The sequence below is a fragment of the Egretta garzetta genome, unplaced genomic scaffold, assembly GCF_000687185.1.
Source record: "Egretta garzetta isolate BGI_Z169 unplaced genomic scaffold, ASM68718v1 scaffold293, whole genome shotgun sequence".
In the NCBI taxonomy this organism is placed as follows: Eukaryota; Metazoa; Chordata; class Aves; order Pelecaniformes; family Ardeidae; genus Egretta; species Egretta garzetta.
Genome location: NW_009259318.1, coordinates 2,769,620 through 2,796,628, shown reverse-complemented (window position 1 = coordinate 2,796,628; position 27,009 = coordinate 2,769,620). Strand labels below are relative to the sequence as shown.

The following is a 27,009-nucleotide window of genomic DNA, read 5'->3' as shown; positions in this document are numbered from 1 at the left end:
GGGCGGGGAGCTCAGGCCCGTGTCCCTCCTCCCTTCCCGGCTTCAGGCGGCTCTGAAAAAGATGTTTGTTTTGCAACTGTTTGCTGGAGATCTTTCAGTAAAAAAAAAATAATTAAAGAAAAAGAAGTCTTTACCGTGTCGGATACAGATTCTGGCAGCGTAAATACTGTGAATGGTCTGAAGAAAGAAGTGAGCGAATTGGTGTTTGCTAGACAGATTTTCAGCTCAGGGTTGCAGTGGTACAGTGGGCTCGCAGCGCATTGCCTGTCGTTGGGTATTGCAGATGAGAATTTCATCGTTCCCGGGGGGATGTGCGCTCACGTTAAGCATTTGATGTCGTGCCTGGCCCCAGGCTGAGCTGTTCAGACTGTTCCGAGTGCGAATGGAAACTGTTGGCCAGGGTTGTACCAACGTTTTTCCAAAGGCTGGGTGGGCATTTGTCATCTACAGATTCAGGAGCAGGCCAGGTTGCTGAAAGGGCCTTTAGTGACGTCTGATATCGCAGCCTGTGGCAGGAGTAAAAGCTGTGCAGACCTAAAACTGTAGATGTTTGTAACAGAAATAGTTAGATTGGTATGAATGAAGTATGTCTGTCTGTGAAAGCACCACAAAAATGGCAGATGAGGGGTTAAAGAATGTTGTGTATTAGCTGTGGCAGAGCCCCATATGTATTCTTCAGTAAGAGGAAGAACAGAATTGGATCCATAAAACACTTGGATAAGGAAAACAAAATAACTATGAAATTCAGAAGTTTTTCTAAGGCTTATGTGGGGTAGGGTTGTAAGACAAATGAATGAGGCAGATAGAACCCAAACATCCACTCCTAAATCTCATTCGATGTGTTTTGCTAAATATATACTGTATCATAATGTGGCAACAATTAAAAAACAAATGAACAAAAAACCCAACAAGCTTAAACAGGACACTTGAAAATAAAAGTAATCAGATTCACCTTCATTTGTCTTGACTAATTATAAAGGCCACATTGTTTTGGTGGTGTTTTTTAGAGGGGGAGGTTGAAAGTGGTTAAGAGTTTGAGGAGGGAGAGGAAATGAAGACAAGAAAGTGAAGATCTCTGGTTAGAATTAAAATCTAGTGATATTTGGTATCTTCATGCATTCCTATGAGTCCCTCACCTCAGCTCCGACTGAGGTCAGTTGGCTAAAAAGTTGAGTCAAATGGTGGCTGGGGCCTGCTAAAAGGGAGTAAGCTCTTTCACTTCATCACGTCATCTCCAGGACTGCTTAATAAGCCAGATCAACATGGTAAAATGGCAGAAAACAAACCCGTTGGTTTGTTCCTCATCCTCAGCTCAAGGAGAAAAACAGTTTGATGTGCTAACTGTTTATACAGAGGTTAGATGAGCTTGAGAGTAGCACAGAACAGGGTGTGAAGATGTGCTTTCAGAAGGAAGGGATGGAACCATGGGATTCTCCTTTTGGTAACAGTGAATTGTTAGGTTTAGCTGTCTTGTACTGCTGGTGGAGAGTTATTTGTGACTTAACAGCTGCATGGGAAAGAGAAAAGGATGTGCAGTTACAAAGGCAAAAGTGTACTTTCACTCATATAATTTTTCTTTCCTCCTGGACATAAATAGCTGGAATAAATGCTGCTAGCAAAATGCATTTAGGCATGTAACCATTAACTTACTGTTAACATATTTCTAGGATAGATCCAGACGAAATGGCTTCCAACCTTTTTTTTATCTTAAGTTTCAAAAAATAAATGAGCAATCTGCAGTATGAGTATCTGATCTTCCCCTTCTTCCACATAAAGACTGGGAAGTATTAGCATATATTGTCTTTGTAAAAGAAAAAAGCATGCGGGATTATGCTGCATTTTGTTTTCCACAAAACTGTATAATAGTTCCTATTGAAAAAATGTTTCTTTTTCTTTCAGCTTCAGCAAGGAGAAGAGGCAGGACACAACAGTTCATAAGATCAGTAAGTACTGAAACTATTTGCAGTTAACTCTGAGGTGTTTGGAAAGGTTTTCTAAGCTATACGTCTTAATGGTTTGTACAGGAACCCCTTCTGCAGTCAAAACCTGGTGAAACAATCCACTGCGACTATTCCAGAACCAGCACCCAGCTTCTTTAATCTCCCAGCTGTTTTCAGTCTGAGTTCTCATAAAGGCAAAAACATTAACAATAATAGCTAACAGTTTGCTTGTATTGACACCGTGTACTGCAGGTCTTAAAAATAGCTTAAAGTTGCATTTAAAATAAAACGAGACATTTTAATGTTGTTTTCAGTACGAGTTTACAGGATTTGTAGTGGTTGCTTTCTGCCGTAATTAAAAAATCTGATATTGTGTATAAGTGAAATTGTTCTTGCACAGTAGAATTAAAACTGATATCTCAACATTTAATCACTAAGAATTTTCTTATTTATTCCACACATAAATTTCAAAAGTAGTGTGTTATGTGTTATGATTTTTAAAGGCAAATAGTAAAAGTGGACCTGGCATGTATTAAATTTCTGTTTAACTTCCAAGAGCAGATTTAGTGATATACCAAAGCAGTCAGACCAGCTGACTGCATTTATCTATTTGTCTTTCATCCTTTACAATGAAAAAATAATGTTTTGGGGAAAGAAACGATGTCTTGATTTTTTTTTTTTTTTTTAGAGTATTTGACTGAAACCTTGGTCACTTATTGGAGGATATAAGCTATTTCTGCAATATTGTTCCTCTACTGGATTTTCTATAGCAAGTAATTTCAGAGTTATTAATATCTGTTTCTTTTTAATACAAACTTGTTCAGACTTTCAGAATTCCAGAATTTTAAAACTCATTTTCTTGCCCTCCACCAAACGCTTAGGCACTTCGAGAAGTTTGCAATTAGATGCTGGTTTGATTCCCCTTCTTACCCCTGCTGATTTATCGCAATGCAAGAAGATAGAAAGTTCTTTCTAAGCATTTCTGAAATAAAATGCAACTGAAGATTGGGAAAGGCCTGCTACCCAAGCTTTCAGAGGCTATCTTTTGAAAATTCCTTTACAGATGAGCACTAATTTTGATGTAAAGGTGTCTTGAAATTTCTAGCTGTGGGAATTTATTCCTGAAATAACTTGTTGCATGTGTTGCTCCTGCTTTGTCTCACAAAACAGTGTATCTCCCATTGAACTTTTATAATTTTCAATTTATTAGCAAGCACCTCCCAGAAGTGAGAGGATGGCGGTTGATCAGGACTGGAGCAGTGTTTATCCAACAGCAGCTTCATTTAAACCAGCTTCTGTGCCTCTACCAATTCGAATGGGTTACCCAGTGAAGAGAGGAGTACCTCCACCAAAAGAAGGCAACTTAGAACTTATAAAGGTAAGACACATTCCATTAGTGTGTGGTAACTCTTAAAATTTTTATTCACTAAGACTGCACTGCTTTGATTGGAATATTTGTGTTGGATACTGTTTTCTGTTAGTAAATAGGATAATATTCTATTTCATTTCTAAATTACATGGTAACAAATACAAACATAGGTAACAAGTCAGGAGACTTTTTTTAGGATTATCATGCCTGTAACTTTTGTAATGTGGCTGATCTTAAGCCTTTTGCTAAATCAGACTTCAGAAGAGTCTTCTTATCTGAATATTTTATTAAGCGTATTGTACTACCTTAACAAATGTTAAAAGTGTAATCGGATTTCAGTAATGCCCCTTTATGAACAGACAAAAAGCAATTATTTTGGTAACTCTTAATATGTCTGTTTCAGATTCCAAATTTTTTGCATCTCACGCCTCCTGCAATTAAGAAACACTGTGCAGCTCTTAAAGGTGAGGGGGTTTGTGGTGTTGTCGGGTTGTTTCTTTTGTTAAAAACCATCTCTACTGGAGTTTTAAGACAATGGAAAATGTAACTATCTATGTGATGAAGTAGAAGGTGAAATGTGGTCCACCTCTGTAGCTGGTTATTTGTCAGGCTTTGGCTAGTATTGCATGCTTTCTTGTTGCTGCATTGAGTCATACAGGTGGTAGGCAGATATGTCTTAAGGTTTTCAGCACACCAGTAAGACTTTAACTTTACCTTTCCATTAGGCCCTGCTTGTACTGGAGAATTTATAGTTTAGTGTCTTAAGGAAGATGAGTGATGAATGTTACTGAGTTCTCAGAAGATTATTTTTGATTAAGCCAGGGTTTCAATAGTTGCCATTCATTCTGGCATGCATTTAAAAAAAAAAATATGCTGTTAATAAGTGAAACCCTCTGTGAGGGCAAACTCTGCTGGGGAGTTAAAGGATCTAATGAAGACCAAGAACATCTCTGCCAGCCGGCAAGCCAATAAGGAGAACCTAATGAGGAGGTTAGCCTGAAGAGAAGTGGAGGCACAAGGGGACAGAGAGGAGATAGAATCATAGAATAATTTAGGTTGGAAAAGACCCTTATGATCATCAAGTCCAACCGTTAACCGAATGCTACCAAGTCTACCACTACACCATGGTCCTAAGCACCAGGTCTACATGTCCCTTAGATACCTTCAGGATGGTGGTTGAACCACTTCCCTGGGCAGTCTGTTTCAATGCTTGACAACCTTTTTGGTGAAGAAATTTGTCCTAATATCCAATCTAAGCCTCCCCTGACACAACTTGAGGCCATTTCCTCTCGTCCTATCGCTTGTTACTTGGGAACAGAGATCAACACCCACTTCATTACAACCTCCTTTCAGGTAGTTGTAGAGAGTGATAAGGTCTCCCCTCAGCCTGTCTTGAGTTGCCTGTATACAAATGCATGCAGCATTGGAAACAGGATGAATGAGAAGTGTGAGGAGTCACAGAAATATAGAGAGAAAGCTTACATGACTGAGGTGCAGTCTGGGATGATGCAGAGGAGGAGCTGACCTGTTCCCAAAAGAACAGCTCAGATGCAGAGCTTTGCTATGAGATGCGTGGCAAGCTGGTCAAGAGTTTAGGAGTAGGGATCAGAGGAGAAGCCAAAATATTGCATTGGTGGACATCTGCCACAGACTGCCTGGTTAAGAAGAGGAAGTGGATGAACAGCTGAAAAAAGCCTCATAACTGCAAGCTTTGGTTTTCATGGGGAACTGCAGCCATCTCAACATCTGCTGGGAGGGTAACAGGATGGAATGGAAGCAATCCAGGAGATTTCTGGAGTGTGTTGCAGATGTTGGACAAACTCATGGGGTACTGCCCTGGGAAGCAAAGTGGCCCACGAGAGGTGGTGGATGTTCAAGCTCAGCCTCCTGTAAAAGAGCAAGAATGGTCCATTTCAGTGTGCAGAAAGTTGAGCAAGTATGCCAGAAGGACAGCATGGGTCTGCAGGGAACTCCTGGGTGACCTGAGATGCAAAAACGAAGTACACAGAAAGTGGAAGCAGGTCAAGACTACACAGGAGGAACAGAAGATTTTTGCCTAACCATCTTCAAGAAGGGCAAGAAAGAAGATGCAGGGAACTGCAAGTCAGTCAGCCTCAGTACATTCCCTGGAAGATTATGAAGCAAAATTTCCTGGAAGCCATTTCCAAGCATGCAAAAACATGCTTTATAGCCTGGATAGTGGTAGAGAGCATAACCTCAGCAAGTCTTCAGATAGTAACAAATTGTAGGGGAACAAGTGATACATTGGAAAGCAGAACTGCTATTCAGAGGGATGTCAACAGGCAGGAAAAAATCTGCTGCAAGGACCCTCATGAAGGTAAACAGCGGCAACGGTGAAGTTCTGCATCAGGATGGAGTAATCCGTGCAGCAGTACAGGCAGGGAGGATCAGAGGCGGGGCAGGGGAGGCAAACAGCTAGAAAGAAGCTTTGCAGAAAAGGCCATGTGGAGCCTGATGGGTATTTGAAAGTTGAGTCAGCATGAGTCACCAGTGTGCCTTTGTGGCAAGGAAGGCTAACCGCATACTGGGTTGTATCAAGAGTGTAGCCACTACATTCAGGAAATTGATTCTTTCCCCTCTTTTGAGTGTTACCTCCAGGGTGGTTGGACTAGGTGATCTTTGAAGATCCCTTCCAACCCAAACCATTCTATTTGGCAATTTTGAGACTGCGTCTGGAGTACTGTATCCTGTTTTGGGGAGTGCAGTACAAAGAAAGACGACCTGTTGGAGAAGGGCCGCACAAATAATCAGAGGGCTGAAACACCTCTCCTGTGAAGAAAGGCTGAGAAAGTTGCAGTTGCTCAGCCTGGAGAAGAGAAGGCTCTTAGGGGACCTTATTTTCACCTTTCAATATATAAAGGGGGCTTAAAAAGACAGGGAGAGACTTTTTACCAGGCATCACAGCGGTACATAAAGTCAAATTAGGCAGGTGATGTAACCCAAAATAGTATTTATTGTAATCAAAAGTGTTTTGGTGGTCCGACAAACATCAGTAACCACAGGTTCAGGATGCCAATGGGAATTAATACTATACAGTTGACATAAGAATTCTTAAGCTTTAGAATGATGACCCCAAATGCACAGTCACTCGCATAATGAGGCAAGGGCTCTCGACCTCAAGGAGTCACCTTGGGCAGTGTCCCAACCCAAGGGGAGCGTCCCCAACTGCAGACCCACAGCTCCAAGGGGACCAACTCAACTGGCCATCTGAGAGGACTCCGTTTTTACCCTGGTCCAGTCTGAGCTGTGGGCATATATGGCCATGCCAGTTCCTGTTGGCTGAGGGCTCCATCTACCGGCGACTGTGTATGTGACAACAATCCTAGTAAGGGCGCAAAAGGAATTGTTGGCCGCTATGTTTCAATGGTCGGAAAGCCCTCGTCTTTATCAGGGTGGGTGCACCTGCCACACCAGTCCCTGTAGTGACAGGACAAGGGGCAACAGGTTTAAGCTGGAAGAGGGTAGATATTTAGATTGGACATAAGGAAGACATTTTTTATGATGAGGGTGGTGAAACACTGGAAGAGCTTGCCCAGAGAAGCTGTGGGTGCCCCATCATTGGAAGTATTCAAGGTCCAATTGGATGGGGCTTTGAGCAGCCTGATCTAGTGAAAGATGTCCCTGCCCATGGCAGGGGTGTTTAACTAGGTGGTCTTTGACAGTCCCTTCCAACCCAAACCATTCTATGATTCTATTTGGCAATTATGAGACTGCATCTGGAGTACTGTATCCTGTTTTGAGGAGTGCAGTACAAAGAAAGACTTTGAAATACTGGAAGAAGTCTAGCAGAGACCCTGCTGTTATCTAAATGAGTATGGTTGCTATAAATAGTACTTTTAAAAAGATACATTGCAATAAATTAGAGGAAAAAAACCCCAGCATATATTACTTGGAGTGTTTTCTCTTTATTCTACAGATTTCTGCACTGAATGGCCAAGTGCTTTGGACAGTGATGAGAAATGTGAACAGCATTTTCCTATTGAAATTGAAACAGTAGATTATGTTTCTTCAGGGACATCTATTCGTAATCCCAAAGCAAGAGTGGTGACTTTGAGAGTAAGTAGTATTTTTGGTAAACAGCCTTTGTTTCAAAAACCCAAATGCTTGCCTTTCTTTTAAAAACATGTGCAAGTATGATCTGCTGTAAGGAAATGAGGGAAATGATTTACTGAATGTCCGAATAAAAAGCAGTGGATTTCCTAAGTATATTGCAGTATGTTAGAACTTAGGTTATGAGGTTATGGATATGCAGTTATAAATGAAGACTAAGCTCTGATATAAACAAATAGTGTACCTTCTGGAGAATCTACTTACAGAAAAGGCTATAAGTGCCTTTGTACTCAGTGTCTTGCTTAGACTTTGTTCATGATAATTTATAGACCCTAGAAGTGCCCCTCACTACAAGAAAGACATTGCGTTGCTGGAACATGCCCAGAGGAGAGCCACAAAGCTGGTGAGGGGTCTGGAGCACAAGTCTTATGAGGAGCAGCTGAGAGAACTGGGATTGCTTAGTCTGGAGAAGAGGAGGCTGAGGGGAGACCTTATCGCCCTCTACAACTACCTGAAAGGAGGGTGTAGTGAGGTGGGGGTTGGCCTCTTCTCCCTGGTAACAGATGGCAGGATGAGGGGAAATGGTCTGAAGTTGCACCAGGGCAGGTTTAGGTTAGACACTAGGAAAAATTTCTTCACTGAAAGGGTTGTCAGGCTCTGGAATGGGCTGCCCAGGGAGGTGGTCGAGTCCCCATCCCTGGAGGTATTTAAAAGAAGGGTAGATGAGGTGCTTAGGGACAAAGTTTAGTGGTGGGATGGCAGCACTGGGTTAATGGTTGGACTTGATGATCTTAAAGGTCTTTTCCAACCTAGAAGATTCTATGATTCTATGTATTGAAAGCTAGGTGATATGAATGTGGCACTATTAATAAGTATTGAGTTGGCAGGCCTCCAGGCATCCGCATGTATATGGTAGGCACAGCAGCCTTCTGATCATAGGGTCATGGGATACTTGAGGTTGAAAGGGAGCTCAGGAGTTTTCCAGTCTGACCCGCTCAAAGTGACGTAGGTGTGAGATCAGACCAGGTTACTTGGGACTTTGTCCAGCTGGGCCTTGAAAACCTTCAGGGCTGGAAGTTGCACAACCCCTCTGGACAACCTGTTCCAGTACTTGCCTGTCCTCATGGCAGCGAAGTTAGGATTGTGCTGTGTCTTTCGAACATGCCTTTTAAGATAGCTCCCTTTTTTTTGTCACCACTGATGGAAGGCTATGTGGCTGCACTGTATGAAGGGCACTGTATGCTAAGGTAGCATTGACCCTTAGAAGGGGTTGCTGTGTGCATAGGCATCTTGGAAGTATTATGTCTTTAAAAGTGAGTGTTCATGGTCATTTTAGGCTGTGCTAAGAATAGAGCTTTTTTTTTTTGCAGCTTGACCATTGCCTTAAAGACTGGATGCACCTAATAGAATCATAGAATGTTTTGGGTTGGAAGGGACCCCTAGAGGTCATCTAGTCCAATAGGGTCATGGGATACTTGAGGTTGAAAGGGAGCTCAGGAGTTTTCCAGTCTGACCCGCTCAAAGTGACGTAGGTGTGAGATCAGACCAGGTTACTTGGGACTTTGTCCAGCTGGGCCTTGAAAACCTTCAGGGCTGGAAGTTGCACAACCCCTCTGGACAACCTGTTCCAGTACTTGCCTGTCCTCATGGCAGCGAAGTTAGGATTGTGCTGTGTCTTTCGAACATGCCTTTTAAGATAGCTCCCTTTTTTTTGTCACCACTGATGGAAGGCTATGTGGCTGCACTGTATGAAGGGCACTGTATGCTAAGGTAGCATTGACCCTTAGAAGGGGTTGCTGTGTGCATAGGCATCTTGGAAGTATTATGTCTTTAAAAGTGAGTGTTCATGGTCATTTTAGGCTGTGCTAAGAATAGAGCTTTTTTTTTTTTGCAGCTTGACCATTGCCTTAAAGACTGGATGCACCTAATAGAATCATAGAATGTTTTGGGTTGGAAGGGACCCCTAGAGGTCATCTAGTCCAACCCCCCTGCAGTGAGCAGGGACACCGCTAACTAGATCAGGTTGCTCAGAGCCCCGTCCAACCTGGCCTTAGAATTAAACTTGACAAAATGTGAGCTAGGAAACAAAGCTAGGTGAGCTCCTGCTCACCAGTATTACAGGCATGCATAGTAAGTGAGCGTGTAACTCCTTAAAAAGGCAACATTTTTCATATAATCTATGGAGTAGTGAATGTTAGGGGTTTTTTCAAGAATAGAAGTTTCAGTGTTGAAACCTTCTTGTCTCTTCCCATGTTATATTTAGGTTTAGTACTTCAGTTTTCTATTTTTAGTAGTAGTGTTTTTTTCTTTTCAGGTACTACTTTTTTCCCTGCTATTTTTTGGGGCTTCTAATACCTTTAGTCCTTCAACTTTTGTTAGTTTTTCTGATGCAGTTTTCTTGATTTTTGAACAGTTCTTTAGTACAGCAGTGACACAGTTGAAAGAATGTAGAGGAAAAACAAACAGTGGACAAGTTAGTAAGAGAATACTATTATGTCTTCATGTTCTTAATATTCCTCAGCAACACTCACTTAATGGAAACTTGTGTTTCCAGCACCATATATCTTCAGACTGTTCAAAGTTTCACAGCCTTCTTACTTACTATTGTGTAAACAGATAGCTAAAACCAGCTTGCTTTACTTTTCATACGTATTACTGCATATAGAAACTAGCTTCAGACTAACTCCTTAGATTTTTTTTATTTTTTTTTTAAATAAATACTAGTTACTTGTTGTACATCCTATGTTTGTGGGTTTTCTGGTATTGAAACAGAAGACAAGCCATTCACACTATTGTTTGATTAATTACTTGAGATCAGACAGTTCTGGTCCATTATGTTGTTATCTGTGTGCATCTTTGCATGCTTCTATTAATCTCCCAGTAATTACTTTAGAGTTTTGATTTGATGTCTCTTGAACTGATGTTTTTCCTCCTCTTTTTGGATGCTTGTCATAAATTCCTTTATATATCTTAGTGTTAACCTTACTATCAGTATTTGAAAAAAAATCTAAAAAAATATTTATTTTTCCATAGGAAGGACACGTGAATATGAAATACAGCTACAAACTAAACTGAAAGCTCTTTTTTTTCCTCTTAAAAAAAGTTTGAGTAGAAATATTCTGCCCCAGCCCCTCTGGTATTTGGATGAAAATAAATTTATTGTTTGAATATTGAGATTATACTTGCCTTGTGTTAAGACTTCTGACATGTGATACAGTCAGAAGAAATTCTGCAAATGCATACTTAATAACTGTCCTTCTAATTCTTGATAAAAGATGTGCCTGACTATCTCAAAATATTTTCAGGGTGCAGAGGTTGGATTTATCCAAGTAATTAAAGGTGTTTTCTCTTGTACTTCAAGGTTAAACTTTCTAACCTGAATTTGGATGACCATGCAAAGAAGAAGCTCATTAAACTTGTAGGAGAACGGTACTGTAAGGATACAGATATGCTCACAATTACAACGGACAGGTATGGTTACAAGAAGGAAAAAAAAATGCCTGTAGCAATGGTCACAGTATAGAAAGGGCTGGGTGTCTTCCAGTAATATCAATTATTGTCTTAGTAAATTACTATATTTTTAAAGCTAAAATATGATTTAAGATAAACTTACTAGTAGTCTTGTTATTAACTGTTAAAATTGTAATGCACAAATCACGTAAGGTCAAACCTAATATTTGTGAAATACTGCTAGGTAGTGAAGCTCTGTTTTTAGAAGGCTCATTTGTTATTTTTAAAGTAGCTGTCATGTTTCTTGAATGGGTTCTGTTAGTTTTAACAATAATCTGAGGAGTTTCAGGCAAGAAAAATGGGGACATAAGTGACCAGACATTTCTCAGTGTTTTGGTGTTCCTAGATATAAACAAATCTCCATAGTTATTTACGGTTATGTTTGGAAAGTTGCATGGGAGACACATGTTTTCTGTATTGAGTTCTGAAGAGTTTCAGGGAATACATATGCATTCGTAAATTCACGATACACTTTAATTCACAGCTGCTTTCAGTGGTAGGAAGAACATTCTTGGTAGTCTTTTCTGTTTGCATGTTTTTACTAGAATTAATTTCCTCTCTTAAATTTCCTGTCCTCTGGTAGGATCTGTTCTATTTCTACATAAAATAAATACAAAATGGATAAAATTGTGCATATGTTTTTCAACTAGACTTGGAAATCTGGGTAGTTTACTAGGACCACTTGTGTTACCAACAGTTTTCATTTCCTTAGTGAGACATATTTTGTGGCTAAAACATTAGGAAAGCTGAAAGGAGATTACCCTCTAGAGCATCTGTGAATGGTCTCATGCTGTGTTCCACAAGAAACTCTTAATGTGCCTGTTGATACTTCATTTTTTTTAGTGAATTCTGAGGCCTAAGTTCCGAGCTGTATCCATTTCTTTAATACAGGATTTTCCAGGCTGGTATTTAGATTACTTCTAAACTGAGGTTCTTTCACTATGAAAGAAATAAGAGTCAAAAAGGTTGAGTCCTTTTTGAAGTTTATTTGCTAGAATAGTCATATTCCATAGTCATTCAGATGAGTGTTTTTAGTGTCTGAGATGTAGTCTCACATGATTCAATTTGTTCTGCATCAAAAAGGTGGTGTGAAGGAGCCTGCAGGAAGAAGTGAGTGTGAGAAAGAGACAGGAGGTTATGGGTGATCATCATGAGGAAGAGATTAATGTCATTAAGTTCTAAGCAGAAGGTTTTGATGACTAGTTTTGAGAAATACACTGTTTTTGCAGGACTGTGTCTTATCCCAACAAATGTTATTGGTGATGCTGTTTTGACTTACAGCTACTTTGACTTAAAACTTTTCTTGTTAAATTGTTGCCTAGATCTTCTGTTCTGAACAGTATTTCATGGCCATTTTCACCAGTCATCCTCCTCCCTTCTGGTTGGGGCAGGGGGAGGAGGGAAGTTAAAACCTTAAAAACCTTAAAAGGGATTTCAGACTAAAGTATGTTGGATTCCACTTTGGCACAGAGGGCAAAGGAGTTTTTTAAGTTTCCTGAAGATCTGTAAATTCTTGCATCATGTACATTTTCTTACTGACTTGCAGATGCCCATTCTTCCATGTTCTTAATACTTTTGCTTTCATGATGTTATTTTTTGATCGTGTGTAATTCAGATATGCTTGTGATTCAAACACACATTTCCCTAAGATTCCCTACATTACAAATTAGAAATTTTGATAGCAAATTTAACGTTTTGTTCAAAAGGACATTACAGTGGCTTGATTTCAAAAGGACTAGCTTTGTTTCTGATTTTTCAGGTGTCCGCTAAGAAGGCAGAACTATGATTATGGCATACACCTTCTCACAGTTTTGTACCATGAATCTTGGGTAAGCAATTGTGAATAACTTGCACGCTCTTAACACACCTGTGCCAACACGCTCTCTTGTAACTCATAAAACATTCTATGACTCTGTGCAGCTTGACTTATCTTAGATTCTTTTCCTTTTCCATCTCACTTTTCTTCAAATTCAACCAAGATAAGTCGCTTATGTTTGAGTCTTATTTCCCAGTCAACTTGGAGTGCATTTCTTTAAGCTCACAAGTGCTATTCTGTTGTTTGTATACATAGTTTGCATCTTTTCAGAAGTTCCCTAGTTTTTGACCTTAATAAGAGATTCTTTCCCAGTACTTTGTTTCTCACAACAATGAGCCTAAAACTGACCCTGAGCCTAGCAGAAAAACACCTTAATTCTCAGGATTCCTGAGTGTTTAGTTTGGCAGCATGCTGGGCGGCTTATGCACAGTATTCAAATAAGAATTGAGTGCATCCAGAGAAATGGTATACTCTGTGATTATCACCTGTTATCTATGTATTTTTTAATAGTGACGGTGTTTAAAGATGTTTAAACAAGTCTGTTCCAAAAAAGCAGAGGGATGTGTTACTGGCTTTAAAGCTATGAAAATTAACATACAGCACAGTATCTACATTTTGCCTGATTCCAAACTCTTTATCTGTTACTTAGAAATTGTCTTTTCTTGGGCTCTTCCTGGGCTACCATGGCTGTAATATGGAAGTACTCTGCTTCTTAAATGTTCTCTCACAAATCTTGCCTCAAGCTGGAAGGAGTGAGGACTTAGGCTGCTTTTCTGAGCTCCCTTTTGATGGCTCCCCACCTTCTATTAGTTTTAGGATTTCATTGCATCAGAGTTAGTGTCCTGAAAAAAACCCATAAAATTATTGTAACTCTTTAGATAAATATTTCCACCAAAGGAAGTGTAATGTAAACTTTTCTATGATCATTCAGGATATGGTGTATTGGGAATTTTTCCCAGTAGTTCGTTTTGTTAAATGGTTATACATGTGAAATATCCAATGTAAATGTATTAAAGATATTATTCCAATTTATTGATAAGTTACTACGATTGGTAAGTAGTCCTCTAAATATAGTAAGATATCTTTAGACCACAGATCTTTCTTTTACAGTGAGTTCTTCAGACTTGTCTCCTGTATTTTTGTGGTTAGTCATGTTGGTTATAAGTATTGCCTTCAACAATTTTACAGCTGTTTTTTACAGAAAACAAGTTAGCAGTCTGAAATTAAATTACTGTTGAAAAGCATAGTTAAGTTTTGGATAACTTAGCTTTGTTTAAATGTAATACGTTATTACTTGCATTGTTTGAGACAGACAGTGAAAGCTGTCATCATCAGTATATTTGCGTAGATGTACTCTTTTAAAAAAGTTGTAGCTGATTAGCTACCGTAATTCAAATTTACTGTTTTCAGTTGTTCTACAGTATTTAAATTAAATCTCCATATTTAGCATTTTTATGAATTTCAGTGTTCTTGATTTTGACCATTGCAAGTGATGACATAAAAGACATAATAAGGAGGATAAGCCATATTTTCCTTTCACTGGAAGTTGCCTTGAAGGATACAATTTGTAATTGTAGAGTGCATCAAATTAAGTTCAGCTTATACTAACATCTTAAAGGATATGTGTACTTTAGATTTCAAGTGCTTTGTACACATGGATATTTTTCTCCCCAACAGCATTACATTGCATTACAAATCCTAAATTAACGACAGATCAGTTTCCAGTATTAAGCAGTGACAAGAGAGCTAGACACTGCTCACTTTATTAATTCCAGACGAACACCACATCTGTCCTTTGCTCTAGCATTACTTAGTGGTGGAAGACAGGGCTATACGATATTGCTATGTGACTGTTCAGTGTGTATTGAATATGCACAAGTCTCTTGCCCTTTTATTACCTTTCAACTTCCATGTTAATATTTGATGAGTTCATCAGTCAGTTGTAATTGTCTTTGATTTCCATGAAAAATTAAGTATCTCCTGAGACATGGTTTTTTGTTTTGTGCAACATGTTTTGTTTTGATTTTTTTCCATGATCAGTGGTAATGCCTTTCAATAACTCAGTGAAAGATAGTTTGGATACGTTTTGTAAACCCTAAGCAAACAATGTGTGGTTTGTTTTAATTTGTACGAACTTTTAATATTGGAAGGAGACGGACGGGGACTGGTCTTCCATGTAGACAGTAACATCAATCTTGTTTACAGAACTAATTGCAAGATTTGATGACTTTCCCAGCAGAGTAGTGCCATACTGTTTTGATGCCTGTGTGTGATGGAATTCAATAAAAAGATGAGGGCAGTGTTCCATTCTTGCTAAGTGAAGGGAAAGCTGGCTGCATGCAAATTTTGCCCTCAATCCTGAAAAACTTTTCCTGCTATCTCTCTAAACATGGTATAACTTTATAATTTATGTTCATAACTAGGTTACTGAATTTTGTGAACAAACAAGTATGTGAATATATAAAAGGAAAAACTGTATGCAGATATACATCAGGAAATGTAATTCCAAGTGTAATTATATTTTAATTGCCAGTGATGCATAATTCTTTCATTACAGTTACAAAGTAGAGCACCCAAGTCAGTTTAGGAATCATGAAACCTTTTTAAAAGAGTGACTGTTCTTTGTGGTTTTCTTGGGTATCCAGTGAGCCGTGTGCTATCAAACTCCATTGTGTAGAGATGCATTTCCAGCAGAAAGTTATTCTTAAAGTAATGAGTATGAAGAGTTTAATTCTGGCTCATCTGTCTCTGTATGCATGCTTAGAAGACAAAATTTTATCAGTGTCGACAGTAGCCTCTCTTTACAGATTTTCTTACATCCTTTTCCAATCTTAGCTTCAATAAAAACCCAGGGCATCCACAGCTCGCTAATTCTATTGCTATTGCAATTAGAGAGCTCAGGTGGAATTAGTTTGCAAGAATCCTTCTTGTATTGGAGTTACAGTTGAAATCGGCAACACCTGTGTGCAGACAAAATAGAAAGGAAGGAGGAGGAGATTACCAACAAGTGGTACAGGTATTGCTCTGCCTCAAGGCTCTGAATATATTGTTAAGAATTTACTTCTTTCAAGGATTGCAATGTGTGAAGAGAGTTTGTTTGCATTTAAATAAATGACTAAAAGGTTATCCAAATCCAATTTGGCAGACTGGTTTCTGAGAAGTACCACAGCCAAAGCGAGGGAAACATGTTGATAGGTTAATGCACTAACTAGCATTTCTGTCTCCTCTAACCTGCTAACAAGGTGATGCAAGAAGACAGACTAGCCAAATTGTGAAAGGCTTTGAAGTTATGTTGGATGATTGAACCTGGAGTAGAGGAGCTTCCAGAGAAGTTTAGATGTTATTTATAATCATGTGTGTATGAGCTCCCTTTTTTGAATGCATGGGGAAAATAAGAAAAAAGGAAGGAATTTAAAGGAAGGAGGTCCTTTACTTTTTTCTTTTTTTTTATTTTAATTGTGGAAGGAGTAAATTAATATCTGTTTTGGTTTGGTTTTGTGAGTGTTAGAGGAAGAAGGAGAGTTTCTCTACTGTGGGAGGGAGGGAGGGGCAGGGGAAAAGAATTATCGGACTGTTGACAGATGGTCAGAATAAAGAGTTAAGATGAAGAAGCTGACAAAGGTGGCAGGAGTGCAAAAAGGTACATTAATAACTTGGGAACAGAGAGAGCAGCTGAAGCTACTTGATTATTTCTATAAGTGGGATAGTACTGGGTAACCTTTTGGGCTACATAACCGCTATGAATTGGTAGTTAAAAGTAGCATTGCATTTGAGACTGTACTCTTTCCTGTCTTCTAGTGTTCACACAGAAAAGCCATCAATGGACTTGACCATGCAAAATTCTGCAAAAGCTGAGAGTGCTCAGGACCCTTCAGGATTGTGTTAGAATTTACCAAAACACAGTACAGGGTTGCCAGTTGGTATTTGATCTGTATTTAAACAAATAAACCCCCTTTATTTTGAAGAAAGTAATGTGATGATTTTCTTTCATCCTCTAGAATGGATTCCCGTAGCAGATAATGCCACCCTTGCTTTTGGCAAAGGGATTCTATAGTGCTTGTTTTCTGGCAGGAAAAAAAAAAATCTTGATTGTTTGTTTTAATAGAGGAAGTGGAGGAAGAGAGGAGGAAAAACAGGAATTCATCCTCTGTTATCACAGGTTCAAATGAGGTACACTGTAAAGCAGAACAACCATGGGAAACTGCTCAGAACATTGGCAGCATATTGGTGGATTGATAGTACTTGCTTGGTAAGACAGCATGTTGTTTCCAGACATGGATCTGGACAGGGGGAGCAGTATTAATTAGGGTTTTACATACTGTGTTCTTGGTTCAACAGGTTTGAATTACAGGTTGGCTAATCAGGCTGCCTAAATCTAATGGAGAGCTCAATTTAGTTGTCTTTGTTACTTACAGAGATGTGTAAGAAACAAGAAGCGTACCTTAAGACCTCAGGCAGATGCATTTGGCACCTTAGTTTTGATAAATGCAGATATCAGGCCAATGAGTTCAGTTATCTGTAAAACATTCAGATTTTAAAACTTAAGACTTTGTTTATTTTCTTCTTCTAAAATACTTGGAGATCTTTTGCCTCCTATTTAACAGTTTTCAGGTTATTAATCAAATATTTGTGTTTCACTAGCTTTTAAAATGTATTTAGTAGATACCTGACTTGCACCATCTGGTAAGAACTGAACTTATCTTCTTCAGACTTTTTCTGTCATTGCTTTCAAATTATCCCCCAGGATTGTGCCTGGATTTAATTAATCAATGAAAGAGTGAGATATATTAGGTAAATTGTTAGACAGCAGCTCAATCAGTTGTATTTCTGCTACGTTTAAAAGATGGTACTTCTTGAATGCTGTAACATCTCTCTAAACCTGAATGTATTTTTATGGTATTCAGTGGGTTTTAAAGAGTAAGAGTTTGGTGCCCTCAAGTGGTTAAAATGTTCATAAACTGATCTTGTCACACTCAGCTGAGATTAATAGTTTATCAGTAAAAAAGTAAAGTACTGTTATGAGTTGGAAGCAGGAAGGAGAAACAAGTGGAGCAAGAAGCTAATTTTCCAGCAAGGAAAAACATTCATAGCCATTATAAAGGGAAGGAATCTGAAAAAGGTGGAGTGAGAAGGAAATAACTTACAGTTGCTTCAAACCAGTCAATACTATTAAAAGGTGCAGCAATTTTCCTTGCTCCAATTTACATAATTTTCAACATTTCAGTTGAATATGAGGAAGAACTTCATTATTTTGAGGGTGACAGAGCACTGGAACAGGCTGCCCCAGGGGCTTGTGGAGTCTCCTTCTTTGGAGATACTCAAAACCCACCTGGACAATGTCCTGTGCAACCTGCTCTAGGTGAACCTGCTTTAGCAGAGGGGTTGAACTGGATGATCCCCGGAGGTCCCTTCCAACCCTTGCCATTCTGTGATTCTGTGTGATTCTGTGATGATGGAGAGTGGAGGATATCATTCTGTATTACACAGCTGAGATCCTGAAAGATTAGTGAAAAGTTGCCCTTGCATTTCTATTCTCCAGTGTGTTTCTTAAAGTAAAAGGTCTAATCTGACATACTAAGAATAAGAGTAGAGTAACACTGTACACACTTTTGAACTCTCTCTTGCTTTTTCTAGTTGTCTAGTTACAGGAGTCTGATAAAAAAGATTCAAGACTTTAAAAGAACAGTAAGGAAGAAGGATTATAGAAGTAGGGATAAGTGGAAAGTGAATACTGAATATGTACAGTAATAGCCAAGGGGTCTTCTGGGTGCATCTCTCTGCATTGTGCTTGCATTGTAGATGTGAATACTTGAAATGAGATCAGGAAGGTTGAAGCAGAAAGGTTAGGGAAGGAAAAAACCTGAAGAATGGAGAGACAGAGTGACATTGGAAGAACTCAAATTTATCTGTGAACCCCAAAGCTGTGTAGTTTGAATGAATTTGAGGAAAGTGTCCCACATTGCTTTGCTTTGGCATTCCTTTTTAAGTAGAGCATTCAACTGCAAGGCACTGGTGGGGTGAGGAGTCTGTGTATTCATGCAGCTGAATGAATATTTTTCATAACCGTTAGTGATAAACCTAAAATCCATCATACAGCTTTTCTGTAGACCTCAGTTAGCACTTAAATTGTATTGTCTTTTTTTCATCTACAGTCATTTTAAGCCATTACAAGTAAGCACAATTTTTATCACTTCAGGTTGTGCCAGTAGAACTTCGTAGCAGTAGAATTTTGCAGTTTTCATAGTAGGAGTTTACCTTGTAATTCAGCCTAAAATACATGAGTCCATTTTTGAAACTTAAGCAGGTCTCTGGCTGTCTAACTTTCAAAAGTATCCTTTAACTTCATGTCCTGAACACTCAGGATGTTATGATACATGAGTTGTAGGATTAAAATGGGAGGTGGAGGGAGACACTCTTAAGTCTTCCTGAAACTCCCTGGGCAGAAAAAAAATCAAGATTGAATGAACTGAAAAGGAGGGCCATAGCCTGGTGATGAGAGCATGTACCTGGGAGAGACAGATTTAGAGCTCTGGGCACCATTTAGTATAACTGAAGACTGCTTAGTGTAAATCTCCCAACTTTGAGATCTTAACATAATGAAGTGTGATATAATTGTGCCCTTCCTACAATATTGTTCTTTGTCAGTATGTTATTATATATGGTTTAAATAACTCAAACTGAGAGTGAAGTAAGGGCGGTCTGTAAGTGTTGTAATACATACTTTGGTTTGAAGTATGTATTGCATTTCATTGTGTGCTTGCCAGTGCTCTGAAAATCCAACAACTTGAAAGAGTCTTCATCATTAATGTGAGCCAGAAAAGATAAAGCTAAGTGTCATAGTAGATGTTAAGTTTAATAAACTTTCTCTGAAGATCTGAATTCATGTATTTAAAATCAAAGGAAAGAGGTCTACTGACAGGAAATGTGTACTGCAGGGAAAGAAGGTTAAGCTTTTTTTTGTACCTCTTGCTTGGAACCACAAAGGATGAACATTCAGGCAAAAGATTGAGTTAAAAATTGTCATTGTACTGTTTCAGATTGTAGTAGGTTTTTTGCAATACCTTGTGTTTAAGCCTTACATTGCTAGTTGCTGGAGAAGCAAGACTCCTTTTTAATGCATAAATGTAATTTTTGCAGCTGTTTCATTTTCAGTCTAAATGTCAGAGTGAAATGAAGTCTTAGGGGGCGTAGATATTAACACAATGAACAGAAAGTCATCAAAGATTTGGACCCTTAGTACCATTGATCTTGATGCGGTCAGCATCTTATCTGATCAGCATTCAGAAAACAAACTGACTTGGATAAATACCTTTCAAATAACCTTTTCAGAAGCCTGGATTTTCGAGAAAATACATGCAGCCAGTTCAGCCCAGAGAAATTAGGTGGTCGTCTCATTTTTGAAAGAGGCGATCTAGATGATGGTGACTGCTGAAGACTCTTAAGTTAGTGACAGAAACAGAAATAAAGCCTGTGAGTATCATTAAGTATGACAGCATCTCTTATATCCAGTATTATTTTTTGAGGCAAAGTTCTGTTTTTTTTCTTCCTGATAGTTGTTCTTTTCTGGTTTACATTTGTACCTTTCTGCAATGTTTAGTCATCATAGTCTGTCTCCTGATTTTCCTTGGCTCTCTAGAGGTCTTCTCTGCCCTGTGCCATTGCTGTGTGCCAGAAAATAATGTTCTGCTCATACAGAAGAACCTATTCTGCGTCACCAAGCAATTAAAATTTTTTGTGTTCAATCTCATCAGATACAAATAAGTTTCGCCTATTTACGAATCCATGTTGATACTTCTTTTTAACTTGCTAAGTACTACAGTTCAAAGGTGTAATATATACAAAGAGGTAAGTACGTCATCATTTTGGCAACTCCTCTTTGGCTTGAAGGTACCCAGTAATTTGGAAAATGCTAGCATAGCTGTCATTTATTACCTGAAAATCTGTGATTATTGTACCACACAGATCACTTTTTATTTCAATGCACTACTAAGAAATAGGTCTATTTACTCCAGGCTATACAGAGTTTGAAATTCAACTTGCAACTTAAAAAAACTTTCCTTCCCCTCAAAAAAAATCCCACTAACTTACTTGGTCTTTGCTAAACAGCATCAAATTTTTTAACTGTTCAAATCATTGACAAGAAAATAGAATAACCTGAGTCATGTTTTTAATTGCCTTGGAGATTTCCATGTGCCACTTAGAAATTTTAGTTAAAATGTCGTCCCCAAAAGAAACACCAGAGAACTGACAATTCTTACACATTTGCTGTCACAGCCAGGATGAAGGTTAAATTGGAAAAAAAACCAAGAAAAACAATGGGGAGATGCTGTCCTTTTTTTTCTGTACTTAACGGTACAATGTATATTGAAGCTTTTTGTTAATGACTTTTGTGTAAAAAGCAATTTCACTGGTCAGAGTACTATTTTAGTATTTATACTATGTCAGCGCTTCAGATTCAGCACTGTAAAGACTTGTAAACCTCCTAAAATACTGGCTTAAACTGTCACGTAAAAGATTTGCTTAGAATCACATCCTTACGCTGTTTATAGCATGAAAAAAATTCTGTATCTTTGCATCAGGAGGTGTTAAAAGACAGTCACTCTTCTGTGCCTCTTCTTTAGTGATAGGTTTATGTCATTTGACTTGATATGAAAAGTTGTTTTCTGGTGGGTGGCTTGTTGGTTTTTGCTTTGAGGCGGGGGAGAGGGGAGGTTGGTGGTTCTTATTGGAAGTTTTGATAAGAGAAACAGTTGCAATTACCAGACAGACTGGTTAATACTTACTGAGATTCTGCCTTACCTCTGATAGAATGAAGCAATCATTTTTAGTGAATTCATTGAAGATACATACATTATTGGTTTTTAACCTTGTTCACTAAGTGGGGATTCTAAAAAAAAAAAAAAAAGTTACACAATGCCACACTTGTATTTCAGTTTTCATGGGTTTATTCTCATTTGTAAGACTCTTACTGCAGTGTTTACTAACATTTTACATTTGCAGGGGACAAAGATAATCAACTAACAAAACTTTGAGGGATGAAGACCTCATTTTTTAAGTTTTTTAATAGTCTCATTAGTTTTCTTCGTAACACTTCAAAGTGAGACTACAATGCTTGCAACGTTTCCACTATTCAGAGTTCACGGGTGCTTATCTACCTAGGGTGCTTTTACAAATGAAAATATTATTCCAGATTCCCTTTTTCTCTTGCAATAAATCTGGTTGCAAAGGTATTTAAGTTTCACTTAGTACAGTCAGTTTGCAAAAATCTGGTTTCTGTTCAGTTTCCTGTTTGTGATGTATGTCTGGACCTGTGTACAGTAGGATAACTTTTCATTTTGAGGCATGGCCACCAACATCGCAGCAATGGATACTGGCTTCTTGTAGCAGGGCTGAGGAATGGATTTTGAATTCTCCCCCTACTGTCAAATCCCTTCCTGCCTCCCTCCCCCCTAGAAGTCAGATTTTATTTTAAAATCCATTTTGACAGACCATTCTGCTGGGAAGGATTCCAAGAAATAAATACTTAGCAGTTTCTTTGGCCTCCTTTAAAATCTTCTTGCTCTGTATAGCTCAAAAGAGATAGGAAAATCGTAATCTGTTTATCACCGTGTGTGTCTGAAATCCTGTTAGTAAGTTAATGTATGCAGAGAAGGATTTTCCTGAAGAGATAAATGTAATAACTGTAATTAGTTCTTGTTTTCTTTGCTGTAACTTAAAGGTGTTTAAAAGTCTCACAGTGATCTTTTGTTGGAACTTCAAACATTAGTTTGGTCCAGGGAGTGACCAGGGCTGATACCGATATTCCCTTACTCTTGAGAAACCCTATCCCTGTGAGAGAAACTTTTGCTTTAAAATTCTTTTAGAGTTTAGGAAAAAAATGTCTTGGGTGGCCATTATGCAGATAAAGAAGGGATATTTAAAACAGGATGATGTAGTTAATTTAAAACTATGTAAATCTCCACAATGAATTGCAGTATTTTTCAAACGTACAAGGAATACTTTACTATATCCACTTGTTCTGCTACTGTGTTAGCAATACGGGCTCCAGTACATCCCTTTTTTTTTTTTTCCCTCTAGAATTGAATGAGGTTCTTTTACTTCTGTGTTGTATTGTGTCCAGGTTTTAATGTCAGTCATATGAGCCCTTTAGCAGTGTTAATTTCTGTTTCTGACTAAACATTTGGACTCAGAGATTTGAAAGACAAGAGATTCCATTTACCAGGTGCAAGATGCAGCATTTGTTAAAGTATTTTTGAATTCAGACAGACAGACCCAATCACACAGAGTAGTACGGGGAAAAAAAAAATCTTGGGTCTCAATTAAAGGTTATTAAATATTATGGTTTGACTGCAGCAACCTTGTTGACTAGTGGACAGAATACTGTAAAATAAATGAAAAACCAAGAACACACCCCCCCCAAAAAAAAACCCCAAGCAAACAAAATAACCCCAACCCTCCCATGATTGCCAGGTTTATTTGGATTCTGTATAGCATAGCTAAAAATTTACTGAAGAGCCCTTCCTGGCAAGGGATTTAAAAAAAAAAAAAAATCCGTATGATGTAAATGCCTTACTATAATGTTTCTTTGAGCTTACTCCCAGAGAAATGTTTTATTTAGACATGATTTCTACAACAATTGTAAGAAAAATATGACCACCTAAAGTAAACCGGAAATACTTCAAACTGTGATTCTTATGTAGTTGAAATAATATAAGGATGCTATGTACTGTTTACATCAGTGAAGTACTAAATAATTTTATGTATACAAATATACAATCTACAATATGTAAAAATACATTTATGAAGCATATATATTTACAAAAGTACAATAAAAATTAAATACACAAAAATAGGAGGTGATAACATTTGAAATGTCCTTTAAACAGTCTGTGAGGCATGAGGAAGGCCTGCTGAATTGCAGGAATATTCAAACACAAAATTTACAAAGAATAACTGCACAAGCCAAGTATTTACAGGCACTGGGGTGATGTCTTCTGTCTTGTGTTCGACTTTCCATCCTGTCTAATCTTGTAACAAAAATTAGGTACAAATTAACACCTTGTGGATGGAGATTTTTTTGAGGAGCAATTTGTTTTGCAGGAGAGGAAATGGATTAATTGGTGGTGCTTTTCCTTATGAGTCACAACTAAAACATTTCCCAAATGGTGAAGGATTGCTGTCTCTCATCATAGGTTATTTGGTATGAGTTGTCTCACTTTGTGTCTCATAGCCAACGTAAACATACCGAAATCATATGCTAGGGACATAATAGCTAGGTGACTATTTCCAAAGCTTGAGCATTTAGGGTTATTTAAAATTATTACTTTAACAAGGTTTTTTGTTACTCATTATGTGTCGTCCATAAGCTTTTTTTCCCATTCTGACTCGTCTGGTTATATCTGCCAGATACATAAAGAACTTGGTCAGTGGGAGGAAAGAAACTCATTCTGCACAGAAAATGTATGGCATACAGGGACCTTTTCAATTCTGTTTGAGGCTTGAGTTACAAGCCTTGGACTTTAGAGAAGGGGAAATATCTTCACAACAAAAGTAATTTTTAAATTGGTATGAGAGAGAAGTTTCTTCAAATTATTATAGCTTTGTTTCAGTCTTGAGTAGTTTTTAAGATGATGTATATTTTCTTTCAGAAAACTGAGACATGGGAGAGCGAGAAGACTGAAGAAGACATGGAAGAGTATATCTGGGAAAATAGCTGCTCTCAGAAAAATGCCTTGGATACATTACTTCGAATAAAAGCCTCAGAGAATGTCAGTAATGTAACTAAGGAAGAGCTTCTTGCATCTGAAGTGGTTAAGAATTACAGAAACTCTGTAATTGCACTTAAAAATGAAGGTGAAACAGAAAATACCATGTCTCAGTATAAGGAATCCGTGAAGAAACTATTGAATATACAAGCATTACCATGAGAGCAGACTCCTCAGGTACATCTGGTTATTACGGAAATATTAAACTACTATGTTAATATTTCTATAAGGTATGGATACATAATTACTCAGAACCTTAACGAAAAATATGAAGCTTGATGATGAGTTAATTTCAGTAGCAATTAGATTTTTCTTTACTGCTGGATTTTCTTGTAAACATAATTTTCCTGTCCATGAATCTTGTTCTTTGAATAAAGTGTGTTTTGAGTCATACTTGTGACTTGAACATTCTGTTCTGTGCTTTCTTAGCTTGGAGTTCCTGGTTCCGTTCTCTGCTTAATCACATTCTGACTTCTCACGCAACTTCTTTTGGCATATAATTTAGAGCAACAGTGTCAAAACCGATGAAATTACTTAGGCTCCGAGTTCCATTAATTGAGAGTCTGAAGGTTAAGAGCTCTAAACTTTCTAAATGCTTTCCAAATGTCACTCAAGTTTTTCTCTATCTGTACTCCCTATCTGTAAAATAAAGATAATGTTGCCTAAGCAGTTTAACTTTCAGAGAGGTGTTGAAGCACACTGAGTAGTGTGAGGTTCTCTGCTGTCATCGTGAGGGCTAACAAATACCCTAAGTAAAAATACCTGTCTCTAAAATGATGGAATAAGATAAGGTAGAAAATGGGATGGTAGTGGGACAATGAACTAGCAGTTATTTACAGGATAACAAAGTACATGGGAAAGGAAGGATGATGAGAGTTGCTGAAAGTGAGAGCTGGTGAGTAGTGAGGTGGATATGTAGCTTAATAGGAATGGACTGAGTCTTGGTACCCTGAGGCCTGCAGAGTTGTCTCTAGAATGTACCCAGGCTCTTCAAGGAAAAAAAATGTTTGTAGCATCCAGCCTACTGCTGTGAAGCACAGAGAAATAAATTATATGGATGTTTATCTTATATTGGTAATTTGTATTTGAAAGGAATTGATTTGAAACACTGGAATCACAGGCAACTTTTATTGCCTTCTCATGGTTAAGAAAAAAGAAACTTAAGAATATCAGGTGGAAAGGACATAAATAACTCTATTCTTGCTTTTATTGTACCTTCCTGGCTTACTAAGATTTCAGCTTAGATCTGGAAGGGGCAGAGGGAGTTTTTATTTATCGGACTTAAGGATTCTGCATACCTATAAAAGAACCTAGCATGTGGCCCTGCCAGCAACTCGTTGAGAGGAAACAGCCTAAGAATGAGGACATTGAAAACTGAAGAGGAATTGATTTCTGCAGAGTGTTCTATGTGGCTCAACTCACTCACTGCTAGGATTTCTCATTGTTTGTTTTGTGTTTACATACAGCCAAAGAGTGTTGTGTGTTCCCATTTCCAAAACATTTCCAATTTTGGGAAGATTCTTCTTAGCTAGAGATTGTTTTCATATGGCAGGAGACTGAGTTTAATGTGGCTTTTTATTCTCTATGAGAATTTGCCAGAGCTACAGCTAAGCTTAAAAAATGCTTGTCCTGTAACCCCAATTTTGCACTTACTAACTTGGTTATTTAGTGGTCCTTTCTCTTAGATTTGTATTAATGTGAAGTTTTAGCAGAAGCTTAATATGGGGAAAGTTTTGGCTGTTACCGGCTTGTTCCTTTATTCAGGGATGATGGGGGTAATGTTTAAAATTCTCATTTGAAATAGTACATCTGTGTAATTCCTAATCTTTTTTTGAACAGCCATGAAACCAAAATTACTGAGGAGGTAACTGCAGTTTGACTCAGAGGATGGTATGGATGGTGGAGTTGTGCCTGGCTTTGTTCCAAAGGCGGTTTGGTTCTAGTGTATACACAAGAGAAATTTGTTTCCTTAATTAGCTTTGTCAGTGCTTGCATAAGGACTGGCATACTAACAAGCATATGTAACTAACTAGTGTTTTGCAGTGGCATGTCTTGTACCAGACTGTCATGAGTAATTGCCTTCAATGTTTTGAGAAACCCAAAACCCCGTAAGCTTGCCTTTCTCCATGAGGTTGTCCTTATGTACTCAGGACATGTGAGCACCTGATAAAATCCTTTCTGCAACAGAGGACAAATCAGTTTTCCTTTGCTCTTCATAGACTTTAAATGACCTAAGCAGAACTCTGTATGAAAGCTGTAGTTAAAATAATAGTTTGACTTTACTAATAATAATGCCTGATAGAAAGAACAACACAGCAAGGGAAATTGATTTTTACATTTTATTTCATTCGCTTCACAGCTAGTTCATGGAAAACCTAAAATGCACAGGCTTCTGGAGTTCCCTCTGAAGTGTTCAAGCCTGGCTTATATACATTCTATAAAAGTTTCAAGAAATACAGGCAGGATAAAAGATGGCTGTCTTCTGAGTACCAGGACACTCAAATGTCTCTACCAATAATAGATTATACCTACAGACCA

General features: G+C 38.2%; 1 protein-coding gene across 1 annotated transcript; it reads left to right on the top strand.

Moving 5' to 3' along the window:
* The first annotated feature begins 1,903 nt into the window (after positions 1 to 1,903).
* MRPS35 (mitochondrial ribosomal protein S35) lies at positions 1,904 to 26,294 on the top strand. The gene is made up of 7 exons (XM_035892052.1): positions 1,904 to 1,943; positions 3,151 to 3,318; positions 3,713 to 3,773; positions 7,247 to 7,386; positions 10,742 to 10,851; positions 12,650 to 12,719; positions 24,355 to 26,294. The coding sequence occupies exons 2-7, from the start codon at positions 3,175 to 3,177 to the stop codon at positions 24,631 to 24,633; spliced, it is 804 nt and encodes a 267-aa protein (XP_035747945.1). The 5' UTR covers positions 1,904 to 1,943; positions 3,151 to 3,174; the 3' UTR covers positions 24,634 to 26,294.
* Positions 26,295 to 27,009: the final 715 nt, after the last annotated feature.